Source organism: Bufo gargarizans, chromosome 1 (assembly GCF_014858855.1).
Source record: "Bufo gargarizans isolate SCDJY-AF-19 chromosome 1, ASM1485885v1, whole genome shotgun sequence".
Taxonomy (NCBI): domain Eukaryota; kingdom Metazoa; phylum Chordata; class Amphibia; order Anura; family Bufonidae; genus Bufo; species Bufo gargarizans.
Genome location: NC_058080.1, coordinates 647,154,307 through 647,181,859, shown reverse-complemented (window position 1 = coordinate 647,181,859; position 27,553 = coordinate 647,154,307). Strand labels below are relative to the sequence as shown.

The window sequence follows — 27,553 nt, the reverse complement described above, 5'->3', positions numbered from 1 at the left end:
CACTATTTCCAAGGGGCCTGGCAGACCACCAGAAGACTTGGTCCTCAAACCAAAAGGAATTGATGGCAGTTTGGGAGACTATAAAAGTGGCGAGTCAATACATAGAAGGAAAAGATGTCCAAATAAGATCAGACAACACAACAGTGGTAGCGTATTTAAACCATCAAGGTGGAACAAGAAGCCAATGTCTGAGCCAAATAACAGAAAAAAATTTTTTTTTCCTGGGCAGAAGGAAATATAAGATCCCTTTCAGCAGTCCATTTAAAAGGAAGCTTAAATGTAAAAGCAGACTTCCTAAGCAGGGTCAAAATATGTCGAACAGAATGGAGTTTGAAGGAAGAAGTTTTTCTCCAAATAACCCAAAAGTGGGGGGTTCCCCAAATAGACCTCTTGGCATCAGCCACAAACGCAAAAGTAGGTCGTTTCCTTTCCCTCAATCCAAGAGACAAAAGCGAAGGCATAGATGCTTTTTCAATAAAATTGAATTTCCATCTAGCTTATGCCTTCCCCCCTGCAACTAATGTCTCGAGTGATAAAGAAGATAAGGCAAGACAGGGCTCATGTTATTTTGATAGCCCCCTTATGGCCCAAAAAATCATGGTTTCCTCTTTTGAAGATCATGTCCATCCAAAGTCCATGGATCCTTCCTTGGGATCAGGATTTGTTGTCGCAGGGTCCACTTCTCCATCCCGAGGTGGAAAAGCTGCATTTGGCAGCTTGGAACCTGAAAGGTTTATCTTAAAAGCTAAGGGCCTGACAGATCCTGTCATCAATACTATGTCGGCTAGTAGAAAGGAGACAACCTCAAAGATCTATAATAAAGTTGGAGAGCCTTTAATACCTGGTGTATAAAAGAGAAAGTATCCCCTGAAAAATGTTCAGTCCTTTCAGTTCTAGGATTCTTACAATCTGGGCTGGAGAAAGGTCTTCGTCCCAATACTCTGAGGGTTCACATATCGGCCCTTAGTGCAGTTTTTGATGAAAAAAATTGCCAATCATTCTTGGGTTGTCAGATTCCTTAAAGGGGCAGATAGACTGAGACCGTCATTGAAAGCTATGACTCCCCCCTGGGATCTTAATGTAGTTTATCGGGCTTAATAGAAAGCCCCTTTGAACCCTCATCATCGGTCTCTGTAAAATATATAACACTGAAAACCCTGTTCTTAGTAGCAATTACATTAGCCCGCAGGGTTAGTGAAATCCAGGCCCTGAAAATTAATGAACCTTTCTGTGTTATTTCTTCAGATAGAATTACGTTTAAATTGGATAACTCCTTCCTTCCCAAAGTTGTGTCTAATTTCCACAGGCAAGAAGAAATATTGGTTCCCTCGTTTTGTGACAACCCGAAAACAGAAGGGGAGGAGAGGTTTCATAAATTGGATGTGCGGAGAGCAGTGCTTATATATTTAGAGGCCACGAAGGCTTTCAGAAAGACTGACTCCTTGTTTGTTCAGTTTCTTGGCACAAATAAAGGGCAGAGAGCGACAAAAAATACTATTTCCAGATTGATTAAAACAGCGATCTCAGATTCATATAAAGTGCTAGGGAAATCACCTCCTGAAGCCTTTACAGCCCATTCTACGAGATCAGTTTCTGCCTCTTGGGCAGAGAGGGCTAACGCTTCACTAGAGCAAATCTGTAGGGCGGCCACTTGGTCTAGCCCAAATACTTTTATCAAACATTACAGAATCCATGTTAAGGCAGGTCAAGATCTAGCCTTTGGGAGGAAAGTCCTTCAGGCTATAATCCCCCCCCCTAGGTTGTTAATATGTTATATCTCATGGTATGCCGTCATGGAGGATGAAAGGGAAAAACCAAATTACGTACCGGTAATTCCCTTTTCATGAATCCTCCATGACGGCATAGGGGTTTCCCACCCGAAAAAATAAATATATATATATTAATAAAATAAATATTAAAAATATATATATAAAGTATATACGTTCATAAGAATATGATAGGCCTACACATAGGTGATGGTGTGTGTGATGGTGTGCAAATAAAAATAAAATAAAAAAGGGTATAAATGGAAAAAGATTCGAAAGAACACTCTCTAGGCTGTCGATCCAGAAAGACACTGAGGAGGAGCCGGAGGAGGGTCAAATTTATACTTCCTGTCCCTACCTGGTTGGAGGCGGGTCATCTCTCATGGTATGCCGTCATGGAGGATTCATGAAAAGGGAATTACCGGTACGTAATTTGGTTTTCTCTAAATTTATTGTTCTACATGTCTTTGATAGAAAAAATGCAATAAGTGTATATTTATTGGTTTGCGCAAAAGTTATAGCGTTTACAAACTATGGTACAAAAATGTGAATTTCTGCTTTTTGAAGCAGCTCTGACTTTCTGAGCACCTGTCATGTTTCCTGAGGTTCTACAATGCCCAGACAGTAGAAACACCCCACAAATGACCCCATTTCGGAAAGTAGACACCCTAAGGTATTCGCTGATGGGCATAGTGAGTTCATAGAACTTTTTTATTTTTTGTCACAAGTTAGTGGAATATGAGACTATGTATGAAAAAAAAAAATATATATCATTTTCCGCTAACTTGTGACAAAAAATAAAAACTTCCATGAACTCACTATGCCCATCATGAAATACCTTGGGGTGTCCTCTTTCCAAAATGGGGTCACTTGTGGGGTATTTATACTGCCCTGGCATTTTAGGGGCCCTAATGCGTGAGAAGTAGTTTGAAATCCAAATGTGTAAAAAAATAAATAAATAAAAAAAAAATATATATATATATAGAATTTGGGCCCCTTTGCTCACCTAGGCGGCAAAAAAGTGTCACACATGTGGTATCGCTGTACTCAGAAGAAGTAGAGCAATGTGTTTTGGGGTGTATTTTTACATATACCCATGCTAGGTGAGAGAAATATCTCTCTAAAATACAACTTTTCCCATTTTTTTTTTTTTTTATACAAAGTTGTCATTTTAGAGATATTTCTCTTCACATAATATTTTTTTTTTTTTTTTATTGTGTCAATGTAGTCTTATACTTTTCCTTCTTGCTGGATCAGTTTCTGGCATTAGCTTAAAAAAAAAAAAAAAAAAAAAAAAAACAGCATCTAAGTGCTCTGGGCTCCTGTATACGACCGTTTTGTGGACTAGAATAGGCAGTTCTAAGCTGAGTGCATGAGGTCTAAAACGGACAGTCATACTCCCCTGTTTCACCATCCCCAAGCCAAGTAGATAGCATGGCTGCAGCAGCGCTGGATGCAGCAGGAGGTGAAATAGGTGAGTATGTGTCTATTATTTTACGACTGTTTGTGTGTTTGTGGGGGGGGGGGGGTGTCTGTAAATCGCAGTTTTGAAAGTATAAGCACTGTATCCCGTATGTACTGTCATGTGTCCTTTTGTTTAACCATTCGTTTGGCGGCTCACTTTTAATGCCTTTAAGCGCTTGTGCTTGAGCAGGAAATGTGGTTTTGCATTGCTGCTGGCAGGATGCGGGTTCTACCTCAAATTACCGCTAGACGTTATCGGATCTGCTCCTTTTCACCACAACTAATGGCTCAAGCTCTTACCTCCTGGAACCATTACAGTACTAGCGATTCTAAGTGATGGAGGCTATGTTCTACTGGAGGAACGCTTAAAAAGAAACTTTATTATATTTATTAAAATAGTGGCAACCTACCACATGATAGACTCATCAGGCTTAAGTCTGGAGGAATGGCTCACACCACGATTGTATGGGTACAGCCTCTACCTCCACACTTATAGAAAAAGTGTGTTTTATCTGGATATATCAGGAACTCTTAGCAACTAAATTACAGGATCGCGCTTGAGTCCGCGCGATAGACGGGATCGCGCTGCTACTAAGGCCGACAGCGCATGCGCCGCCTGTACAAGCGTGGTCCCGGCGACTGAGCCGGGTGTCAATTAGACTGCATAGAGGCGGGGTTAGGGCAGGGGAGTTACAGCCTGGAGTGAGGGAAGGGCTACCCCCTTGACTTCTATCGTGACTTGTGGAGCTGGAGAGGAGTACTTTATAAGGCAAATTTTCCATGCATATACATGGCAGAAAAGCAGGACAAGACTGTATGATAACACAATGAGGATGATCTATAAGGTACTTTTGATAGTTTATTAAGTGAAATGCAGGTGAAAGGTTCGCTTTAAAGTATACCTGTCATTTTTTAGGGAGTATTGGATTGTGGTGGTTAATATCTCCTTGGTGGCCCTATTTTAAACTTTTCACTGTGTATTCAATTACCCCTTAATTCCACAGTTTTGTTCCCTGTACTGCCTACTTTTACCTCTGCTTAAAATCCGGTTGCTATGCATGGTACGTCTGTGTTGAAGGACGGAGGACGCAGAAGCAGGCAGCCTGCGAGGTCAGATTACAGACAGCCAGGGACTGTAAGTAAATGATTAAAGCCAGGTCCTCCCCAGCAGCTGATAACAGTGCCTGGGCTGTGTGCACTTCTCCCTGTCCCTGCACTTGGCAGACGCTCCCTCACTCAGCAGACTGGGACAATGCAGAGTTGGAGCAGCGCAGACCAGGGAAGGGAGATCTGCCGTCTGCTCAGTGTATAAATGAAAGCAACATGTGGTAAGAGGACCCCTTTGTGCTGCAGGAGATTAACCCTTTAGGGGAAGTGCTCTGGTTACTGACACTTATGGGGGGGCTATTGTTACTGGCTAGTGAGGGCAGGCGGGATTAGCCTCAGGGTGAGGGCAGTGGCGGCCATCTTAACTGAATAGTGAAATTGCAGTTTTATGCAGACTGGTTGCTAATTGCTGAATCTTATTAAATATGGGGTAAGTCAGTCTAATAGTAACTGATTCTGGAATATCATGTTATTAGTAACTACATATATGAAAATTGAAATTGGGGTCTAAGTGTGACAGTTATCCTTTAACATTTCCCATACAGTCAGGTCCATAAATATTGAGACATTGACACAATTCTAACATTTTTGGCTCTATACACAACCACAATGGATTTGAAATGAAGCAAACACGATGTGCTTTAACTGCAGACTGTCAGCTTTAATTTGAGGGTATTTACATCCAGATCAGGTGAACGGTGTAGGAATTACAACAGTTTGTATATGGGCCTCCCGCTTGTTAAGGGACCAAAAATAATGGGACAATTGGCTTCTCAGGTGTGTGTTATTCCCTCATTATCCCAATTACAATGAGCAGATAAAAGGTTGAGTTCATTTCAAGTGTGCTATTTGCATTTTGAATCTGTTGCTGTCAACTCTCAAGATGAGATCCAAAGAGCTGTCACTATCAGTGAAGCAAGCCATCATTAGGCTGAAAAAACAAAACAAACCCTTCAGAGAGATAGCAAAAACATTAGGCATGGCCAAAACAACTGTTTGGAACATTCCTAAAAAGAAGGAACGCATCGGTGAGCTCAGCAACAGTTTGCCAGATCAAGAACACTCTCCAGAAGGTAGGTGTATATGTGTCAAAGTCAACAATCAAGAGAAGACTTCACCAGAGTGAATACAGATGGTTCACCACAAGATGTAAACCATTAGAGTTTGCCAAACGACATCTAAAGTAAGCCTTCAGTTCTGGAACAACATCCTGTGGACAGATGAGACCAAGATCAACTTGTACCAAAGTGATGGGAAGAGAAGAGTATGGAGAAGGAAAGGAACTGCTCATGATCCTAAGCATACCACCTCATCAGTGAAGCATTGTGGTGGCAGCGTCATGCGTGGGCATGTATGGCTGCCAATGGAACTGGTTCTCTTGTATTTATTGATGATGTGACTGCTGACAAAAGCAGCAGGATGAATTCTGAAGTGTTTCGGGCAATATTATCTGCTCATATTCAGCCAAATTCTTCAGAACTCATTGGATGGCGCTTCACAGTGCAGATGGACAATGACCCAAAGCATACTGCAAACGCAACCAAAGAGTTTAAGGGAAAGAAGTGGAATGTTATGCAATGGCCAAGTCAATCACCTGACCTATATCCGATTGAGCATGCATTTCACTTGCTGAAGACAAAACTGAAGGGAAAATGCCCCAAGAACGAGCAGGAACTAAAGACAGTTGCAGTAGAGGCCTGGCAGAGCATCACCAGGGATGAAACCCAGCGTCTGGTGATGTCTATGCGTTCCAGACTTCAGGCTGTAATTGACTGCAAAGGATTTGCAACCAAGTATTAAAAAGCGAAAGTTTGATTTATGATTATTATTATTGTCCCATTACTTTTGGTTCCTTAACAAGTGGGAGGCACATATGCAAACTGTTGTAATTCCTACACCGTTCACCTGATTTGGATGTAAATACCCTAAAGTTATTCAAAACCAATTTTAGAAACGTTGTAAACCCTTTAAAGGGAACCTGTCACCGGGATTTTGTGTATAGAGCTGAGGACATAGGTTGCTAGATGGCCACTAGAACATCCGCAATACCCAGTCCCTATAGCTCTGTGTGCTTTTATTGTGTAAAAAAAACTATTTGATACATATGCAAATTAACATAAGTCATATCTTACTTGTGTGACCAGAGAAGTCATATTTTCAAGCTGACTCATCTCGGGTTAATTTGCATATGTATTAAATCGTTTTTTATACACAATAAAAGTACACAGACCTATGGGGACTGGGTATTGCGGATCTGCTAAAGGCCGTCTAGCAACCCATGTCCTCAGCTCTATACCCAAAATCCCGGTGACAGGTTCCCTTTAAGTGTTCCACAGAAATTAAAGAAAATTGAGGCAAAATTTATCTCAAAAGAGAAGAAGCAATATATGTTTTTTGGCAGGCAGATTTCAGTAGAATAATTTTAAGTTGCCATGTTGCATTTGAAGCCACCCCTAATTCACCCCTACAGCATTAGCTCCCAAAATGTGACCCTATTTTACAAGCTATAGGGTAAGGTGACAGTTTTATTGGTGCTATTTTTGGGTACATATGATTTTTTTGTTTAATCACCCAATATTATACTTTTTGTGAGGCAAGGTAGCCAAAAATGACTGTTCTCGAACAGGTGTGTGTTGTTGTTTTTTTTTTTTTTTTTACAAAAAATTGTATACACATTATGTATCGCCGCGTCCGTATCGACCGGCTCTATCAAAAATATCACATGAGTTAACCCCTCAGGTGACCACCGCAAAAAATAAAAATAAAAACTGTTTAAAAAAAGCTTTTTTTTTTTTTTTTGTCATCTTACGTCACAAAAAGTGCAATAGCAAGCGATCAAAAAGTCATATGCACCCCAAAATAGTGCCAATAAAACAGCCATCTCATCCCGCAAAAAATGAGACCCTACTTAAGATAATCGCCCAAAAACTGAAAAAACTATGGCTCTTAGGCTATGGAGACACTAAAACTTCTTTTGTTTTAAAAATGAAATCATGGTGTAAAACTTAAATAAATAAAAAAAAATGTATACATATTATGTATCGCCGCATCCGTGACAACCTGCTCTATTAAATTACCACATGATCTAACCTTTCAGATGAATGTTGTAAATAACAAAAAAATAAAACGGTGCCAAAAAAGCTATTTCTTGTTACCTTGCCGCACAAAATGTGTAATATAGAGCAACCAAAAATCATATGTACCCTAAACTAGTACCAACAGAACTGCCACCTTATCCCGTAGTTTCTAAAATGGGGTCACTTTTTTGGAGTTTCTATCTAGGGGTGCATCAGGGGGGCTTCAAATGGGACATGGTGTAAAAAAAAAACAGTCCAGCAAAACCTGCCTTCCAAAAACCGTATGGCATTCCTTTCCTTCTGCGCCCTGCCGTGTGCCCGTACAGCGGTTTACAACCACATATGAGGTGTTTCTGTAAACTACAGAATCAGGGCCATAAATATTGAGTTTTGTTTGGCTGTTAACCCTTGCTTTGTTTACTATTATTATTTTTTTTAAATATTAAAATGGAAAATCTGCCCAAAAAAGTGAAATTTTGAAATTGTATCTCTATTTTCCATTAAATCTTGTGCAACACCTAAAGGGTTAACGACATTTGTAAAATCAGTTTTGAATACCTTGAGGGGTGTAGTTTCTTAGATGGGGTCACTTTTAGGGAGTTTCTACTCTAGGGGTGCATCAGTGTAAATAAACCAGTCCAGCAAAATCTGCCTTCCAAAAACCAAACTGCGCACCTTTCACTCTACGCCCCGCTGTGTGGCCGTACAGTAGTTTACGGCCACATATAGGGTGATTTTGTAAACGGCAGAGTCAGGGCAATAAAGATAGTCTTGTTTGGCTGTTAACCCTTGCTTTGTTAGTGGAAAAAATGGGTTAAAATGGAAAATTAGGCAAAAAAATGAAATTCTCAAATTTCATCCCCATTTGCCAATAACTCTTGTGCAACACCTAAAGGTTTAACGAAGTTTGTAAAATCAGTTTTGAATACCTTGAGGGGTGTAGTTTATAGAATGGGGTCATTTTTGGGTGGTTTCTATTATGTAAGCCTCGCAAAGTGACTTCAGAGCTGTAGTGGTCCCTAAAAATTGTTTTTTGTAAATTTCAGAAAAATTTCAATATTTGCTTCTAAAGTTGTAAACCTTGTAACATCCCCAAAAAATAAAATATCATTCCCAAAATAATTCAAACATAAAGTAGACATATGGGGAATGTAAAGTCATCACAATTTTGGGAGGTATTACTATGTATTACAGAAGTAGAGAAACTGAAACTTTGAAATTTGCAAATTTTTCTAAATTTTTGGTAAATTAGGTATCTTTTTATGCAAAAAAAATAATTTTTTGGACTTCATTTTACCAGTGTCATGAAGTAATTCAATGTGACAAAAAAAACTATCTCAGAATGGCCTGGATAAGTCAAAGCGGTTTAAAATTATGAGCACTTAAAGTGGCACTGGTCAGATTTTCAAAAAATGGCCTGGTCCTTAAGGTGAAATAGGGCTGAGTCCTTAAGGGGTTAATCCTTCAATATTGAACCTTTTGGGGCAAGATGACCAAAAAATGGCTGTTTTGACACGGTTATTATTAATAATAATAATAATAATAATAATAATATTATTATTATTTTTTAAACACTCATGGTCTGCCTATGAGACTCAGTCTGGGGGCGGGATCTCATTGACTTCCATAGATAGCAAACTTCCCTCCTAGTTAGACCTGCAAAAAGGAAATGACCTGCTTATTGACAATGGCTCCCAGCTCCTTCACTCCGCTCACCTGAGTCCCCCGCTATGAACATCTGCTTTGATGCTGCCAGTCACTGAGCAGTAATGACCTGCTCCCCTTGTGTCAGTCAGTAGGTCACGTAATGCAGGGGGAGCAGGCCACTGCTGCAGCCAGTGATTGGCTGCAGTGGCATCAAAGCAAATGTTAATGGTGTGGGACCTGTGTGAGGCAGCCGAGCCGGGGAGTAAGGCTGGGTTCACGCGGGCGTTGTGGGAAAATGCGCATTTTTATTTTTTTTTCCCTGCGAGTACAAAACGTTGACGTTTTGCGCGTGTGAAAAATCGGCATGTTTGGTACCCAGACCCGAACCCGGACTTCTTCACAGAAGTTCGGGTTTGGGTTAGGTGTTCTGTAGATTTTATTATTTTCCCTTATAACATTGTTGAACCCCCCCCCCCCCCCCCACACACACATTTTTTTTCTTTGTAGTATATATTGGAGGCGTGGCGATCTCCATGCAGTCATGCACACCTGACCAGTTAGTCTGCCCTGGAGGCTGGTTTTAAAGTCGGTATAAAACAGTCTGCTCTCATAGCACCTACTAGTAGCCATTTGGCTCCAGGAAAAGTATATAGTGGGCTCACCATGCATGTTGGTACTTGCATCCCTGGATCCGATGAAAGCTGTAATGGCACCGGACGGGGTTAAAAGCAGAGTGTGCTTGGCGTGCATGCTGTACCTGCGCTCCCTGGACTTTGTGGCTGTCATGGCCCATAACAGGTAGGAACTAGTGTTAGGGACCACTCATGGAGGCGACCTTGACGTGGTGAGTGGCTTATTACGCTTTGGCCAAAATGTAATCCAATGCCTCATTCAACATCAAGCATAAAGGCAGGGCAGAGTGCTGGTTGCAGAGTGCGATTGCATTTGTGTTTTTGCGCTTATAATATTGTTATAAGGGAAAATAGCATTCTTAATACAGAATGCTTAGTAAAATAGTGATGAAGGGGTTAAAAAATAAATAATTTAACTCACCTCATCCACTTGTTCGCGCAGCCCTGCTTCTCTTCTTTCTTCTTTGAGCAGACAGAAGAGAAGCCGGGCTGCGCGAACAAGTGGATGAGGGGAGTCAAATTTTATTTTATTTATATTTTTTTTAACCCCCCCTCCAGCCCTATTTTACTTAGCATTAGGAATGCTCATGTCCACAGCCCCATAGAAATGAATGGGTCCGGATTCAGTGCATGTGCAGTGCATTCACCTCACACATTGCACCCGCACAGAAATATCGCCCGTGTGAAAGGGGCCTAAGTGTGCTTCCCAATGTCGGGTCTGTCCAGCAGGGGGAGGGGTTTTTGCAAAACAGACCCCAAAAGTTGGCCAACCCCTTTAAATGGGTTGTCACTTCCACAAATGGCATTTATTATGTAGAGAAAGTTAATACAAGGCATTTACTAATGTATTGTTATCCATATTGCTTCCTTTGCTGGCTGGATTCATTTTTTTTTTTTCATCACATTATACACTGCTCGTTTCCATGGTTACGACCACCCTGCAATGCATCTGTGGTGGCCGTGCTTGCACACTATAGGAAAAAGTAGGAGCGCACGTAGGTTAGTGCTTTTTCCTTTAGTGTGCAAGCATGACCTCCACTGATAGATTACAGGGTGGTCGTAACCATGGAAACAAGCAGTGTATAATGTGATGGAAAAATGAATCCAGGAAGCAATATGGACAGTCACAGTACAACAGTAAGTGCCTGGTATTACCTTTCTCTACATGATAAATGTCATTTGTGGAGTTGAGACAACCCCTTTTAAAGGGTTTCTACCACTTTGATTTCACATAACTAGGTGTCAGACACTAGCGATCCGCTAGTGTCTGCTCTGCCAAACAATCCTGCTATAATAGCTTTTGGGGCAGCCGTTTACCAAAAAAAAAAAAAGAACTTATATTAATATGCTAATGACCCTCTAGGTGCTATGGGGGCGTCATTAGCACCTAGAGGATCGGTCTACCGTCACAAGATGCCGCCGCCCAGCGCGTCCCTCCAGCCCGCCCATCTCCTCCGGAATGCGATCAAACAGACACTTCACGCGCATGCGCCGTGCGCGGCTGTATTCGGCGCATGCGCAGTGAATGTCCGACCGCTTCCCTGCTCAGACATCTCCACTGCGCCTGCGCTGATGACGTCACAGTGCTCCATCGGCGCAGTGGAGATGTCTGAGCAGGGAAGCGGTCGGACATTCACTGCGCATGCGCCGAATACAGCCGCGCACGGCGCGTGAAGTGTCTGTTGTTTGATCGCATTCCGGAGGAGATGGGCGGGCTGGAGGGACGCGCTGGGCGGCGGCATCTTGTGACGGTAGACCGATCCTCTAGGTGCTAATGACGCCCCCATAGCACCTAGAGCGTCATTAGCATATTAATATAAGTTCTTTTTTTAGGTAAACGGCTGCCCCAAAAGCTATTATAGCAGGATTGTTTGGCAGAGCAGACACTAGCGGATCGCTAGTGTCTGACACCTAGTTATGTGAAATCAAAGTGGTAGAAACCCTTTAATCTCCCAGCATATACATCAAACGTATCCATGGTGCTCCATTCACCAGTTGTCCTATCGGCACATGTCAGGGTGGTTTATGTCAGTATTGGGCTACTTTCACACTCGAGTTTTGGACGGATCTGTCATGGATCTGTTACAATAATACAACCGCATGCATCCATCATGAACGGATCTGTTTGTATTATGTCTTCTATAGCCAAGACTCCATTGGGAGTCAGTAGGAAACAGATCCGTTTTCTATTGTCAGAGAAAATGGATCCGTCCTTATTGAATTACATTGTGTGTGAGGACGGATCCGTTTGGCTCTGCTTTGTCAGGCGGACAGCAATCCGCTGTTTTGGTGTCCGTCTACACAGCGGAATGGAGACTGATCCGAGGCAAACTGATACATTCTGAGCGGATCCTTTTCCATTCAGAATGCATTAGGGCAAAACTGATCCGTTTTGGACCGCTTGTGAGAACCCTGAACGGATCTCACAAACGGAAAGCCTAAACGCTAGTGTGAACATAGCCTTTTTTTTTTCTTTTTTTTTTTTTTTTTTTTTTTTTTTTCTTCAAAGGAAAGTGTGTGAGGCCTTCTATAGGAGGCGTACATCAGGAAATCCTCCTCCAACTCGGATGAAAGGCTGCAGCACGTTTTCAAAGAGCCAAAGCCACTGCCAAACCCTGAACAAAGGATCAGGCATTGTGTAATCCAGCATGCCCGATTGTTGTGTTGGTTGGGCGGCTTCCATTTACACAGGGCTGCTGGCCATCCCATTGAAATCAGTGGGTTATAACGACCTATATCTGATGCATTAATATTCTCTGTAGAGCGATATTCTCGATGGACTTTTCTGTGTGGTGACACAACGCTGGCAGCTCAAAGTTTCTATCTCACTTTAAAACATTTGTACGTCTACGTATATCCTGTTTTTTTGAAAATGTGTACAGTGAGGGGTTTCCTGAGGATATTGAGTTCATGCTTTTCTTTCTCTTAATTGCTGAATACTGCCCAAATGAAGGCCTCTCCCTGACATGAGGCTGGCGAGATCCATTGTTTCAGTCTTGTGTTTTCTCTTATTTTAGTGATTGGTCACTTACATTATTCAGACCCAGTGACGTGGTGCCCATGCCAAGTTGGGGCATATTTTGGCACATTTCCATCTTGTGACAGGCTTCTGGTTATCTCCACTTAGGCCGTACTGTTCCTATCCTTCAGAAGTCAAATCTTTTCTGCTATTTAAGGGTTGTCCTGTCTGGTCAGTGGGACCTTCCACTGTTGTCCCTCACCTGTCATGGATCGTACTTGGTCACTACAGTTTATTGGAGTTATGAATCAGATCAGACCTATCTGGCATATCAAATGGAGGGCTTTAAAAGCCTGGTAGATGTGGGTCTCCTCTGGACAGGGTCCCCATTGCTGGCTGCTCATGTGTGGCCCTCTCCATTCACTTCTATGGGAGTTTGTAGGATGGTCTCCGGTTGCTTTGGTTTACTTTAGTCTTACTTAGATCCTCTTTGAGCTGACGTGCGGGTCTTGTGGATAATACGCTTTCTCAGTACAGAGCTGGGGGAAGGTGTTGGCGAGCTGTTTGGTTGCAGGGATTATTGGGAGGCTTTGGAAAAAGCCCTGTTTGTTTCTCAGAACAGTCATGTGATTCACATTAATTCGGGAATAGTTAACCTCTTGCGGACTGCCCAAAAACTCGAGGACAGTTCTGCACATCCTTGCAAAGTTGGTAGCCGCACAGAGATTGGCGCACATTTACTGAAGCGTCGCTTCCTGTTTCCGACTGTCTGAAGGCTCATTAACCAGCTCTTTTTGCTCCTGTTTTTTGGGGCATTTGCGCCTGTTGTCTGTTTTGAGTTTAAAGACAAGTTTTCTAACCCAATTTCTGTCCTACTTATGCTTTATTTTGCACCAGATTTTGTAGTAAAGTCTAATTTCTACACCACCCCAGAGCTGGCGTACTTTTCTCTGTTTTGAGTGGTGAGTTGCGCCACAGTTTGCCTACTTTCATGGAGACCTGCGCCAAAATTCAGCTCACTTGCACCTCATTTTCCTGAGCATACTATTTAGACCAGTTTAGCGAATTTAAATCTGTCTTACAAGAACACTAGATGTCAGACTTAAACCAAAAAAAGACAAACTGGATTAAAGGGGTATTCCCATCTTATGGGACATATCACTTGTGTGATATGTGCGGGTTCCACCGTTGTGACCCGCACCTATATCGAGAACCGAGTAGGGAGCACTGTGGCTGGAGGACCCCAGATTTCCCATGGTCCGTCCACTACCAAGCGCTAATTCCCCCCCCCCCCCCCCCCTCCCATAGAAGTGAATGGGAGCGTACTGAGCATGCGCGGCCCATGCTCCCATTCATTTCTATGGGGCAGACGGCAATAGCCGAGAAATGAATGGAGAGCGGCTGCGCATGTGCAGTGCGCTCTCCTTCACTTTCGGGCTCCGTTCTCGATAAAGGTGTGTGTCTCAGCGTTGGACCCGCACCTATAAGACAATGGGGGCATATCCTAGCGATATGCCCCCATTGTCTCAGATGAGAAAACCCCTTTAAGGGATAATAAATAAGGCGCATATTGAAGACAGGCTTTTTTTTTTTTTTTTCCTTCAAAGAGTGTTCTTAGTAAATGTGCCCCTGTGTTTCGGCAGGAGCAGGGAGTCTGTTGGCAGTGACCTTTTTTTTATTTTTTACACTGCCCCTGCCTTTCCTATTGTTTTTATGCACAGTGCTCTATAAGCACCATGTATACTGTGGCACTTCCCGGGTAACTGCCAGCCTACAGGTCAGGAAGCTCTATTCCCATTGTAATGGGGGGGATAATATGTCAGCCCCATTTATGGGAGAAATAACCCATAAAAATGTAATGTTAAATGGTCCACAGAGGCCTTGTATAAACTAAAATAAACATTGCATAAAAATACAGGAAAAATGTGCAGAAAATGATTTAAATAACCAAAGTTTATTGACTTGTATGGGAGAGGTTTGTAGACATGCTGTGACCTGTGCAGAGGTCAGGAGGGAGTAGATAAGCGGTGACTGGTGGATTACCAAGCCAAAATTCCGGCGGCATAAACCGCTGTGTGAACGGTCCCTTACAGGGCTGCGAGTGCGTGATATTCAGTGTAGCTGTTCTACAGGAGTCGGCAGCAGAATAGGCACTCTCATAAAATGCTTATGATGGAATTCCTTGTGGTTTTGCAGAACCTTTACACTGTTATAATGCAGTGTACTCCATATTGTCTATATATAATTATTTTTTTTCTCCTTATTACTGTGCTTACTTCTATGGCTGCTGTGTGGCGGACATGGTCAGCACGACTTTGTCACTTCCTATCACACTTCCAGTTTTCTCAGGAATTACTGGCATTGGATGTGGTTTTAACAGTACAATGTGAAGGTTCAAAAATGCATCTGTTCTTAATCCTGTTAGTCTGTGGGGTAATGACTAAAGGCCCCTTTACACAGGCCAGTTATCGGGAATAAATGTTCCCGAGCATTGCAGTCTTAGGCCCCTTGCAGACAAGCGATACGGATTAGGTCCAGTTAAAAATGCACAATTTTCACAAGCAAGTTCATTCAGTTTTGCCTGCGATTGCGTTCAGTTATTCAGTTTTTATTGTGCGGGTGAAATGCGCATTGATGTGTGTTTCACGTGCGTGATAAAAAACTGAAGGTTTACAAACATCTCCGTAAAAAACGCATTGCATCCACACTTTCTTGCGGATGTGATTTTCACGCAGCCCCATTCACTTCTATGGGCCCAGCGTTGCATGAAAGTGATGCGTGAAAAACAACGCTCATGTACACAGACCCACTAAAATGAATGGGTCCGGATTCAGTTTGCATTGAATCCGTGCAAAATATTCTCTCGTGTGAAAAGGGCCTTAATGCGCCTCCAATCACCTGATGAAGAAGCAAATGTTCCTTCATTGTATTGTTCTGAGCAGCAGATCATGCTGACTAAACGGGGTTCTGCTGCCCAGAAACTGTGAGCCTGTGACCAGTGATCGCTCATCCCCATGTGGTGGAGATGATTGCTGCATGTAAGTGCCGCTCTCATCTCTGCTCAGGATCAGGCACAAATCTTCCTTACTGGGGATCGCCTGTTCAGTTGTCCGGTGTAAAGGGGCCTTAGCCATTAATCATTTCATTTATTAAGCTCCCTGCAGACATTTTTTTTGTTTTGTTTTGTCCCCCCAAAAAAAAAAAAAAAAAAAAAGGCTCATGCACACGAACGTGTTTATTTCAGTGTCCATTCCTTTTTTTTTTTTTTGGGATCATATATGGAACCATTCATTTCAATGAGTCCGCAAAAAAAGTTTCACTCCATTCCACTTTCTGTGTCCGTATGTCCGTTCTGCAAAAATTTTGAGCATGTCCTATTGTCCGCATCACGAAATACGGAATGCACACTGACGTCAACTGTATTTTTTGCAGCCCCTTTAAAATACATACGGTCGTGTGCATGAGTCCTAATAGCAAGTGCTTTTTTAGGGCACCTGTTGTTATTGCTGTGTTTTTTTTCATAAATGGTCATATGAATTTATTTATTTCACTATAGTAAGGGCTCATCATTCACACAACTGTATTTTAGGTATGCATTTGATCTCTCTTTTTAGCATATTTGATTTGGACCCGTCAATAGCGCCCCAAAAAAATGTTTTGCGGACAAGAATATGCATTGTTATAATGGGTCAGCAAAAAAAAAAAAAAAAAAAACTGGTGCAATTCAGACGTCTGTGTTTTGTGGATCCACATTTTGTGGACTGCAAAATACATACGGTCGTGTGAATGCACCCTTAGGCCCCTTTCACACGGGCGAGCGTTCCGGGCGTGTGGTGAATGCATTGCACCCACACTGAATCCGGACCCATTCACTTCAATGGGGCTGTTCAGATGAGCGTTGATTTTCACGTATCACTTGTGCGTTGCGTGAAAGACGTAGAATATAGAACATGCTGCGATTTTGAATGGGTCTGCGTGAAAATCGCAAGCAAGTGCGACTGCGGTACGATTTTCATGCATGGTTGCTAGGAGATGAAGTAAATTGATAAAAGTTAATTTACTGTATTATTTTCCCTTATAACATGGTTATAAGGGAAAATAATAGCATTCTTAATACAGAATTAATGTGGCTTAAGGGGTTAAAAGTAAATAAAATTTGACTCTCCTCATCCTGTTTGCGCAGCCGGCATAGTCGTCTTTCTTCCTGCAGGACCTGCCAAAGCACCTTTTGATGACGTGGTAAGCGCGGTGACGTCAGCACAGGTCCTGCTGAATGAAGATAGAATCTATCTTCATTCAGCAATTTATTTTTTCTTTCTACCCCCTAAAGCCACATTTTAGCATGCATTCTGTATTAAGAATGCTATTTTCCCTTATAACATGGTTATAATAAAATATACAGAACACCTACCCCAATCCCGAACTTCAGTGAAGAAGTCCGGGTTCGGTCTGGGTACCACAGTCAGCTTTTTTTATCACGTGCTTGCAAAACTGAACATCGGAACGCAATCGCAGTCAAAACTGATTGCAATTGCGTGCCTACTCGCACGATTTTCCCTGACCGCAGACTCAATGCATCCGGCCCTAATTTGGACCTGCTCGTCTACAAGGGGCCTTAGAGATGCCTGAAAAACTCCCCCATGCTGTGTTTAAAAAAAAAAAAAAAGCCACCTAATAAGCAGAAATGCTGATGACAAAAAAGTCTTCTGAGTCCTGTGTTTCTTATTTCCCAGCTAACATCTGGAGCTGGCGTTTTTACAGCAAAAAAAAAAAAAAAAAAATGCAAACAAGCCACTAAAAATAATACAGAAGTGCAGAAAAATACCTCTAGAAAATAGTGTGAAAGCATCTTTCACCTCTCTACAGAACTGGGTCTAAACCTCAATAGGGGTGTGCTCACTATAATGGGCGACCGCTGTTCCTTGTCCCAGCAGGGTGTATGCAGCAAAGCCCGCGCACGCCCTATAGGAGATCATCCTAAGAAGTGTCTCTAACGTTTATTACCTGTCCTGCTAGGAACACGCCGTATATAGAAGAACAAATGACACGATGGAATTGAGAACCTCTGTGATAAAAAGAATAGAAAAACCTGGTTGTACTGTGTCGTATTGATGCTAAGCGCCTGTGACCTGATCATAATGTAGAACTTGTATATGGTTCTTGGCACCAGAGTCAGAACTGCTTTTATTGGCCTTTGATGCCCAGCTTAGTTTTAGTGAAGTCATGCCCACTCATTGCCCCGCAGTGGTTTCTGCATTGCAGTGTTGTGGCTTACGAGCTGCACGTGGCAGTGGTTGGAAGCATATACCATAATCATCCTACATTTTTGGAGAGGGGACTGAGCCCTCAATTCAATTAGAAGCATGTGTTTATGTACATACGGCTCAGGGTATGTGGATCCAGCAGAGAAGCGCGTGCCGGATTTCGCTGGATCGGCATTGCTAGATTCTTCAGTTCAGTCAGATCATCATTGACTATAATGGGGTCCGGTGGCGATCCGTCAGTTTTCTGGCATAAATACTGGTTTTAGTTGGACAGATACTACTGCATTTTTTGTGCAACCGGCAGCCAACATTTATACCAGAACAGGCTGCCCGAAATGCCTGCCAGATCTGAACTGCAACTGTGATCATACCCTCAGATTGGTGAGCGGGCGGCCTCCATGCAGCTGTAGTTCTTGGATGTCACGGTTCTTCCATCTAATTGCACGGTAGAACCCATTTTGATCTGCTGGGACTGTCATATGATGTTGGATAGAAAACCAAACACATTCCGATACCATGGGCTAAAGAGTGACCCCTCTACCCTTCATTTCAGTCGGTGTACATGAGGAACAGAGGGCAAATCATTAGGTAACTATTTGCAGCCAGAAAGAAGAACCATCTGTATATTTAGCACTATAGTGGCCACCACCACAGTTCCTTCTTCTAGATGCAAGCTGACATTTTATTGGAATCAACTCGTTGCCTTCCTTCCCTTTTCAAAAAAAAATTTAAATTTGTTGTACCATATGAGGACAGAAAAACCGCAGTGGAATACAACAGATCTGCGCCACGTGATGCGGATGTTATTTCAGAATTTTTGATTGACGTGGAAAGCACTATTTCTTGAATGTTTAAATATCTTTTACTTTCTCTTGCCAGGTGGTATCATGGTAAACTGGACAGAACCATTGCGGAGGAGCGCCTTTACCAGGCTGGGAGAACCGGGAGCTATCTTATCAGGGAGAGTGATCGACGGCCGGGGTCCTTTGTGCTGTCTTTTCTCAGCAAAACAAATGCAGTCACCCATTTCAGGTACGCTGCAAGACCCCATTGTAACTGATGATTTAAGGGTGGCCATACACATAAGATTAAAGTTAGCCGGAATGGCAATGCGGCCGATCATGATCTCAAATGTATAGCCAGCTTAATCTTTAGACTGGGAAACGGGGACTTGCTGGCTTTTGTAATAGTGATGATGAGTTGTTCTCCGATCTTTTTATGCGAGTACTGAAGGTGAGCTGGAGATGGGAAGTTCACAATGACCTCATGGCTCCATTTATAGCTGAAGCTTTGCCCTTCTGCTGGATCCATCAATTAACTGCACAAATGACAGTTAGCAGATGCCATCATCCAATAATGGGGCCTATTAAAGGGGTTATCCCAGCTTAGACAATGAGGGCATATCGCTAGGATATGCCCCCATTGTCTGATAAGTGTGGGTCTGAGCGGAGAGCCGCCTAGCGATATGCCCCTATTGTCTAAGATGGGAATACCCCTTTAAACGAGTTGTCCTGGCATACCTGGCCCACAGCCTTTCTCTGCTTTTAAAGGATTCATAGTTACCTGCTCCCTGTCTGTCTAGTCTTGCATGCTGGCATGGTCGCCTGCTCTGCTGCAGCCTGCCACTGTCTTCAGCAGTGATGTCGCTTGTGGACATGTCGCCGCTAAAAAGCCATTGGTCAAGGTTTCCATTCTGCGCTACCGAACCACCGACGGGGCGCCTAGTGCTTTTACTTTTGCTGTTCATTCATTGTCTCTTCTCCATTTTTCTCTTTTTACAGGATTATAGCAATGTGTGGCGACTTCTACATCGGAGGGAGGAGGTTTTCTTCACTTTCTGATCTTATAGGATACTATAGTCATGTATCTTGTTTACTTAAAGAAGAAAAACTCCTTTTTCCAGTGGCACCACCAGAGGTAAGTCAGACGGGCGTCATTTCTCAAAATTCAGCAGCTAAAATAGGCTCTCATTCCTGTCAGGGATTATCATACCTCCCAAATTTTTGCACGGTCGAAGAGGGATACTTATGGTTCATGTGTGAAAGATCCATTTTTTTCCTGCATATCTATACACAGTTTGCTCTTGCAAAATAGTTCAAAAATAATCTGAGTATAGAAATTTCTAAAATCCCAACTGCATTAAAGGGGTTCTTCACTTTCATTTAACTGATGATCTATCCTCTGGACCCCCGCCGATCAGCTGTTTGAGAAGGCAGCGGTGCTCCAGCAGCGCCGCGGCCTTCTCACTGTTTACCACCGGCCCACTGATGTCACGACTAGTATCAACTAACGTGCGCGCGGCTAAGCTCTGTTCACTTGAATGGAGCTTAGCTGCGCCCACGCTAGTTGATACTAGTCGTGACGTCAGTGGGCCGGCGGTAAACAGTGAGAAGGCCGGAGCGCCACTGCCTTCTCAAACAGCTGATCGGTGGGGGTCCCGGGTGTCGGAGGATGATCTATCCAGAGGATAGATCATCAGTTAAATGAAAGTGCAATACCCCTTTAAATAATGAAATATAAACTGGCTCTAATAAACAGAGGAACCAGAGCAATACTTTCTGGCTTAATATTGTGGATGTAATGATGCAAATCTATACCTCAGATCAAAAAGAGGGACATTTTAAGGAGCAAAGAGGGACAGAGGGGCTTGGGTCAAAAAGACGTACTGTCCCTCCAAAAGAGGGACACTTGGGAGGTCTGGATTATTTGTATGAAAAATTAACAACTGGGTGTTACCATTCCCTTTGTCAAAGAGGGTGTGTCCCGGTACAGTTTGACACTGGCAGCACTGATTGGATAGTGACATTCTGGGACCTGTTGGGAATGGTGACTGGTCCTCTTAATAAGGCCTCATGCACACGACCAAGCCATGTTTTGCGTGCCGCCCAAAATAGAAATGCCTATTCTTGTCCACAAAACAGACAACAATAAGACATGTTCTATTTTTTTTATTTTTATTTTTTTGTGGGGCAAGGGAATAACTGATATTCAACTGGATTGACACAGCTTTGTATGATAACAAGGGTGTACCTCCTTAATTTATAAATCAACAAAAGAGAACTGGTACCATGGAATACCCATTAAAATGTATCTTTATTTGACATAAAAACATAGAAAAAATCTTTTTATAGACAAAAATACATATACATAGAGACCATATAGGGTGTCAACAGAGAGTGGTCCACAGTAGCTGTTATATTATTATTAACTTATAATGTGGTATTGTATATTCAGAGTGTGAGACACCGCTAGTAGTAAGTATCAAGATCAGCATACCATATATAAGCTGTCTTTAATCGTAAATGGAATGAAGCTGTCTGCATCTTTTGTGGCCCCATTGAAGTAAATGGGTCTGCATCCGAGCCCCAAAAATCTGCCCTCATTGATGCCTAGAACTAAACAGTTTTTGTGTACAGCAAGTTTCTAAACTAAAATGCAACATACTGTTATCAATAAAGAAATTATTATTTCAAGTGAAATACCAGCGTTTAAACTAAACCTTTATAACAAATTTTAATAAGATATCCGTAATGCCCCAATAAAGCTTTTTTTTAATATACTGCGGGCCATTCATAAATTTCACAGTCCGTACACAGCTGAGCTGGGTTTTAAGCACACAGGGAATGGTGTGCTTTAGGGAAGTAAACGTTTAATAAAAATACAAAATTAAAGGGGTTGTCCGAGTAAATTTTTTTGCCTTTGTCTAATGTGTCTAATCAAATGTGTAAAGGGCTTTACCATGCACTTACTGCATGTACAGTTGCTGCTTTCTCAGATTTCACTAAGGGTCACATGACCTGTGATGTCAGCTTCTCTCCCCGCTCTAATGATTTGTGCACAAGCCTGCGAGAACAGATGTGTCTGTACACGACAATACTGTTTGTTATAAAGATTTAGTTACTCTTTAATGTTAACATCAGTTGCAAACCTTTCCCCTGTGGAAAGGATTATGGATGGTATAAACAATAAGTCATTTATTTTTTTCCTTTTGATTAGCCAGTGGAAGACAGGAGAAGAGTACGTGCCATTCTTCCCTACACAAAGGTCCCAGAGACTGATGAAATCAGGTACATACATGAAGTAATTAATGGCTCATTTTCCCTGTATTATTTAAAGGGATTGTTCAATTGGATAATATTTTTTATTAATGGTCAGAATGGTGTCCAAACACAAAAGAAGCATTACTCAGTGATCTGATCTCCTGCCAATGGCGTTCCGATGCTTACCAGGTCACCACTGGTCTCTGCTTCCTGGTCAAGGCTCGGCACACTGGAAATGGCATTAAATACCTGCGCCGTCAGTCTCTGGCCGTAAAGGTAACCCACCTCAGCCAGTGACAAGCAGAGTGGGCATCGCCTGCCATTTTCTGTGTTGCCCAGAACATCTGGTGGTGGGGGATCAGTTAGGAGACTATTGGTGCCATTATGTGTTTTATAGCATTCTGCCAGTCAAAAAAAAAAAAAAAACTCCTGCCGGACAACCTCTTTAATACATTGGTATCAAAGTCTTCATTTTCAATGTGAAGTAGATTTATGGTTATGCTATATCTGTCAGGCTACAAACGGCATACATTGATAGATCCTTATTCATGAAGTGGCAGAAATCCCCTGAACGTGTATGTGTATGCATTCGGGAGAGAGGAGAAAACTACTACCACTGGAGGTGGTACAGGGAGAACAAAAGGCTCAGTGCTGCAATTTAGCATGGCCATTTCTTCTCAGGGGAGCTCTACGTACACATTAGATTGTCAGATGAGCCGGTCTTTATCGGTGGGTTTGACCGACAATAGTTTAATCTGTATAGGGGGCCTAAATGTTGGAAAGTATGATCATGCAGCAGCATATCTCGGAGCACTCTGCGCTATTGTTTTTTTTTTTTCTTCTACGTTCCCAGCATCTGGCGTGTATAGATCCATAGAAATGATTGTGAAGCGGAGCAAAGCAGATAACACCACACAGTGCAGAGTGCTCTGAGAAGATCATGCTTTCACCAAAGATTTAGGTCCCCTTTAACATAAGCTGTGGTTCCTAATGATGACAGCACAGTATAGCAAGGTGCATCTTCCATACCGTTGTATCCAGGCAGAATCCATAGAGCGGTGGCCATGCTCTCACTGCTACGGGAGTTAGCACAGCAATCGTGCTGTCCCATAGATGTGAATGGAGAGCACCATGTACATGTGTATGTGTGGCTGCCTCTCCATTCATCTTCTGCCTGCATACAGTGACCACTTCATCAGGCAGGAGACTGGTTGGGGAGCTCTGGACCTGCATGTTTTAGGCTTTTGTAGAATGGGAATGCCCCACAGTAGACACCTGGAGGGCAATATCTGTGATCGGCGTGGTGGTAATGCTGATCAAAGGCATTTAAAGGGGTAGTCCAAACCCTGTAATGACCCCAATGCCCGGGCCTCTCATATACATTTATACTTACCCCGGCACTCGCGTCGCTCTGGATCTGTGCATGGCTGCCGCTGCATCTCCCTGTCACACGGATCAAAACATCAGGCGACGGGGAACAGCCACTAGCATGCTCTGACAGAGACGAGCCTCCCTACAGTCACCCGCAAAGGTAGGGAGGCTCGTCCCCATCACAGCCTGCTGTTGGCTGCTCCTTCAATCGCCAGATGTTTTGATCGGTCCGACAGGGAGATGCGGCGGCCATGCAGGGATCTGAAGCGATGCAGGTCAGTATAATGTATACGAGGTTCATTGGTGGGGGGGGGGGGGGGGTCTTTATAGGGTTAGATAACCCCTTTACCCCTCATGTTATGTGGTTAGATGCTTGTGCTCCCAGGGCTCCAGATTGAGAGAGCCATTCAGCTGCTGTGACAGCCTTGGACCCTCTAAAGCAGGGGTTTGCAACCTTTTTTGGTCTGAGGGCCGCATTGACACATCGGCCTATTTCAAGGGGCCTCAAATTTAAAAAAGTGTCGATCGACGCTCATTTGCATCCGCCTATTACACAAGCCAAAGCAAAGTGACTGGGGAGGAATAAACGCTATCGCAGCCTTTCCACCTTCATTTAGTTACATTGATTATTGGTAGCCCATTCCTGATTACACAGGGAGATGTGCTGCTGATAATTGTAAACCTTTTATCCTGATAAAATAAGCAAATCAGCCGACAAACGAGCGATTCCTTGTTTATAGATCAGCGGCACGATTATACCGCCAGATATAAGATATGAGTGCTCCTATGAACACTTTTTCCCAGTAATTGTCCCGAATATCATCCTGCAGCATGGCCCCTGAAACCGAAGAGTTATACTTACCTGCTCCCTGCCGCTATGGTCCTCTGCATTGCCCCCATCTTCCGGTCCCCACGCTGTTTACACATGTCAGTACATGGCCATGGTCACATGTACCTCTCCAGCCAATCACTGGCTTCAGCGTTGATGTGGCCACAAGCAGTGTTTCACTGCTGAAGCCAGTCATTGGCTGGAGAGGTGCATGTGACCATGGCCATGCACTGCCAAGTGTAAACAGTGAGGGGACCGGAAGATGGGGGCAGCACAGAAGACCGGAGCAGCGGGGAGCAGGTAAGTATGAACCTTTTTTATTTCAGGAGCCATGCTGCAGGAACTGGTTAAAAATCATTTTTACCGGAAAAGTGGTGACCTTTCCTTCCATCCTGCCTCCTATTCATAAATCTGCTTTTTCCTTCACTGCAGAGGACAACACTCACTGGTTATTACTCCTACTGCCATTATAGGGGCCCTGCAATAACCAGTAAGCGCTTTAAAGGGAACCTGTCGCCAGGATTTTCTGTATAGAGCTGAGGACATGGGTTGCTAGATCGCCGCTAGCACATCCGCAATACCCAGTCCCCATAGCTCTGTGTGCTTTTATCGTGTAATAAAAACGATTTGATACATATGCAAATTAACCTGAGATGAGTCCTGTAAGTGAGATGAGTCAGGGACAGGACTCATCTCAGGTTAATTTGCATATGTATCAAATCGTTTTTTTTACACAATAAAAGCACACAGAGCTATGGGGACTGGGTATTGCGGATGTGCTAGCGGCGATCTAGCAACCCATGTCCTCAGCTCTATACACAAAATCCCGGCAACAGGTTCCCTTTAACTTACTAGTGGAGGAGGAGCTCAATTGGTTAACCCTTTAATGACCAGGCTTGAAAAGGCCTAAATGACCAGACACTTTTTTTTTTTTTTTTTTTTTTTTTTTTTTGTGATTTAGCACAAGTGGTTCAAATGGCTGTTGTAACTATCTTATACCAAAATAATTTTTGAAACCATTTTTTACATGACACATCGGGCTTTATAATTTATTTTTTAGTAGTTTTATGTGGTGTAAACTGTACAAAACATTTTTAAGTTCAAACCTATAGCTCTTCATTGTTTAAATATGCAAACTGACACCAAAATAAATTATTATAATTAGTTCCCCATTTTGTGTAGGCCATTTTGTTATATAATATGTATAGTTTCACGTGAATGGGGCGGTAATGGTGACCTTTTTTGGTTGGTGTGGGTGTTTATTTTTAAATTTTTTTGTTTTGTAATTTTTTTTCAGTTTTTAACTTAATTTTTTATATCTTTCTGCTACATGATTTATCCACCAAGAGGTCATAAAAAGACCTTTGGGGGACGCTGACACTTTAATTTGCACCTTTTCTTTTTTTACTTTTATTTGTATTATTATTCTATTGTATTATTTTTTTATAATTGGTTTACTACTTTAAATTTTTGCCACATAATATGCCCCGCAAGAGGTCATAACAAGTCTGTTGGGGGACAATGAACACTCTATTATTTTGCTCCTTTTTTCTTTATTTTATTTTTATTTGCATTTAATTTCTTTTTTTTTCTTTTTTATATTCCTATTTTATTTTTTTATTTTTGCCACATATGTACCCCAAATGGTCATAAAAAAAAATGTTGGGGACAATGAACACGTATTTATTTATTTTTTTATTTATGCGCTCCTCTGCCCCAAGCAGCTCATCTATCTTGAGGAGAAGGCAGAAGCGCTGATAAAGCGTTTCTGCCCTCTCCTCGGCTCTCCACTTTCACTTACAGCCGGGAGGCCGACCTGCTCCTGTTACAGTGCAGTAGCGGTAATCAATCGTCTGGTTCCTCCTCAGGTCGAAACACAGCTGATCGCACGATCAGCTGTGTTTCTGCCCAGCAAGACAGGGGGCCGCAAAACTTGGTTCTGGGGGCCACGGGTTGTGCACCCCTGCTCTAAAGTATCCAAGGCCTTCCATAGCAATGTTCCTATATCTGTCTGTGCCAGGGCTCCATAGGAATATAACAAACCTACCATAGACTGCAATGGTAATTTGTTGCAGTCTGTGGGAGAAACAATGAGATGATCACATGTTCAAGTACCTCAGGGGTACTTGGGTAAAAAAAAATAAAAAAAAATTATATAAATTTTATATTCAAGTCTCCCCATATTAAAAAAAAAAAAAAAACATTACCACTGCCACGTTTCAAAATCCCTATACTGTTAAAATATAAATGTATTTTTCCGGTGCGGTGAATGCAGTAACAGTAAAAAAAATAAAAATAAAATCGAAATGGCAGATTTGCTGTTTTTCGTCCCTCCCAAAAAAGTCACACATTCCAAATTGTTAGCAATAAAAACTACAGATTGCCCCACAAAAAATGCGCACACACACAGCTCTGTAGCTGAATAAAAAAAAACTTATAGGGGTCGGAATATGGCGATGCAAAAACAAACTACCAGGTCAGTCAAAACGCTGTAAAAAAGATTAACATCATAGGATTAACAAATAAGATTAGCATCATTTGTCTTATTATTGTGTATTAATGGTAAGTAACCCTGAATTTCATCCATGTGCTACCCTCATTTTTTGCTGTTGGCACTGATCCATTAATTGGGGCCCCTCTGTACTATTAGTGGATCTGTGTGGCAGTACCACAAATGATAGCAATGTGCATATGGTCATGGGCACTAAACCTAGTCGTAATAATATTTATGCGGATTCAAAGTAGGGTATAAGTAGACATGTTTTCTTGGTAAATACTGAGTAAATGCATGACTTCACTGCATATTTCACCTTGTAAATTATCTAAATTCTATATACTGTCTTTTGCAGTTTCTTGAAAGGAGATATGTTTATTGTTCATAATGAATTAGAAGACGGATGGATGTGGGTTACCAATCTTCGCACTAACGAACAAGGCCTTATAGTTGAAGATTTGGTGAATGAAGTGGTTAGTACATTTGGTCTATTTCCTTTATACTGGTTGTCGACGAGAAGTCATTACTGATATCACTGTGTAGTGTGGAGGCTGCTGTACCTTAGTTTTTGTACTGACCTGTTCAATGATATGAAGTTCATGGGGTTCACTGTAATTTTTGGTTTTAAATTCTTTTTTCTTAGGGCAGAGAAGAGGATCCCCATGAAGGCAAGATGTAAGTAGGTTTCTTCTGTTGGTTGAATACCATCCCTTAAAGGCTACGGACACCTTTTGTGCACTAAAAATCAATAATCCCATAGCTTACCGTAATGCAGCACATAATACAACTGCACTTGTTTGTTTCCTGGTATCATCTTTGCTTCACACGCGGTCAGGAATGCCCTTCTGAGGGTTTCTCACTCTTCTCATGTGCTCTGAGACTCTGTGGGTGTTCCTGTTGATG

General features: G+C 42.4%; 1 protein-coding gene across 1 annotated transcript in view; it reads left to right on the top strand.

Annotated features, from left to right (window-relative positions):
- The window catches only part of LOC122935664 (ras GTPase-activating protein 1-like), a 52,151-nt gene extending 24,807 nt beyond the window's left edge, over positions 1–27,344 (top strand). The window contains exons 2-6 of the mRNA XM_044291483.1: positions 18,796–18,948; positions 19,698–19,833; positions 21,913–21,983; positions 27,006–27,123; positions 27,294–27,344. Of these exons, the coding sequence (XP_044147418.1) occupies positions 18,796–18,948; positions 19,698–19,833; positions 21,913–21,983; positions 27,006–27,123; positions 27,294–27,329 (514 nt within the window). The 3' untranslated portion in view covers positions 27,330–27,344. The remainder of the gene's footprint in view (positions 1–18,795; positions 18,949–19,697; positions 19,834–21,912; positions 21,984–27,005; positions 27,124–27,293) is intronic.
- The last annotated feature ends 209 nt before the right edge of the window (positions 27,345–27,553 follow it).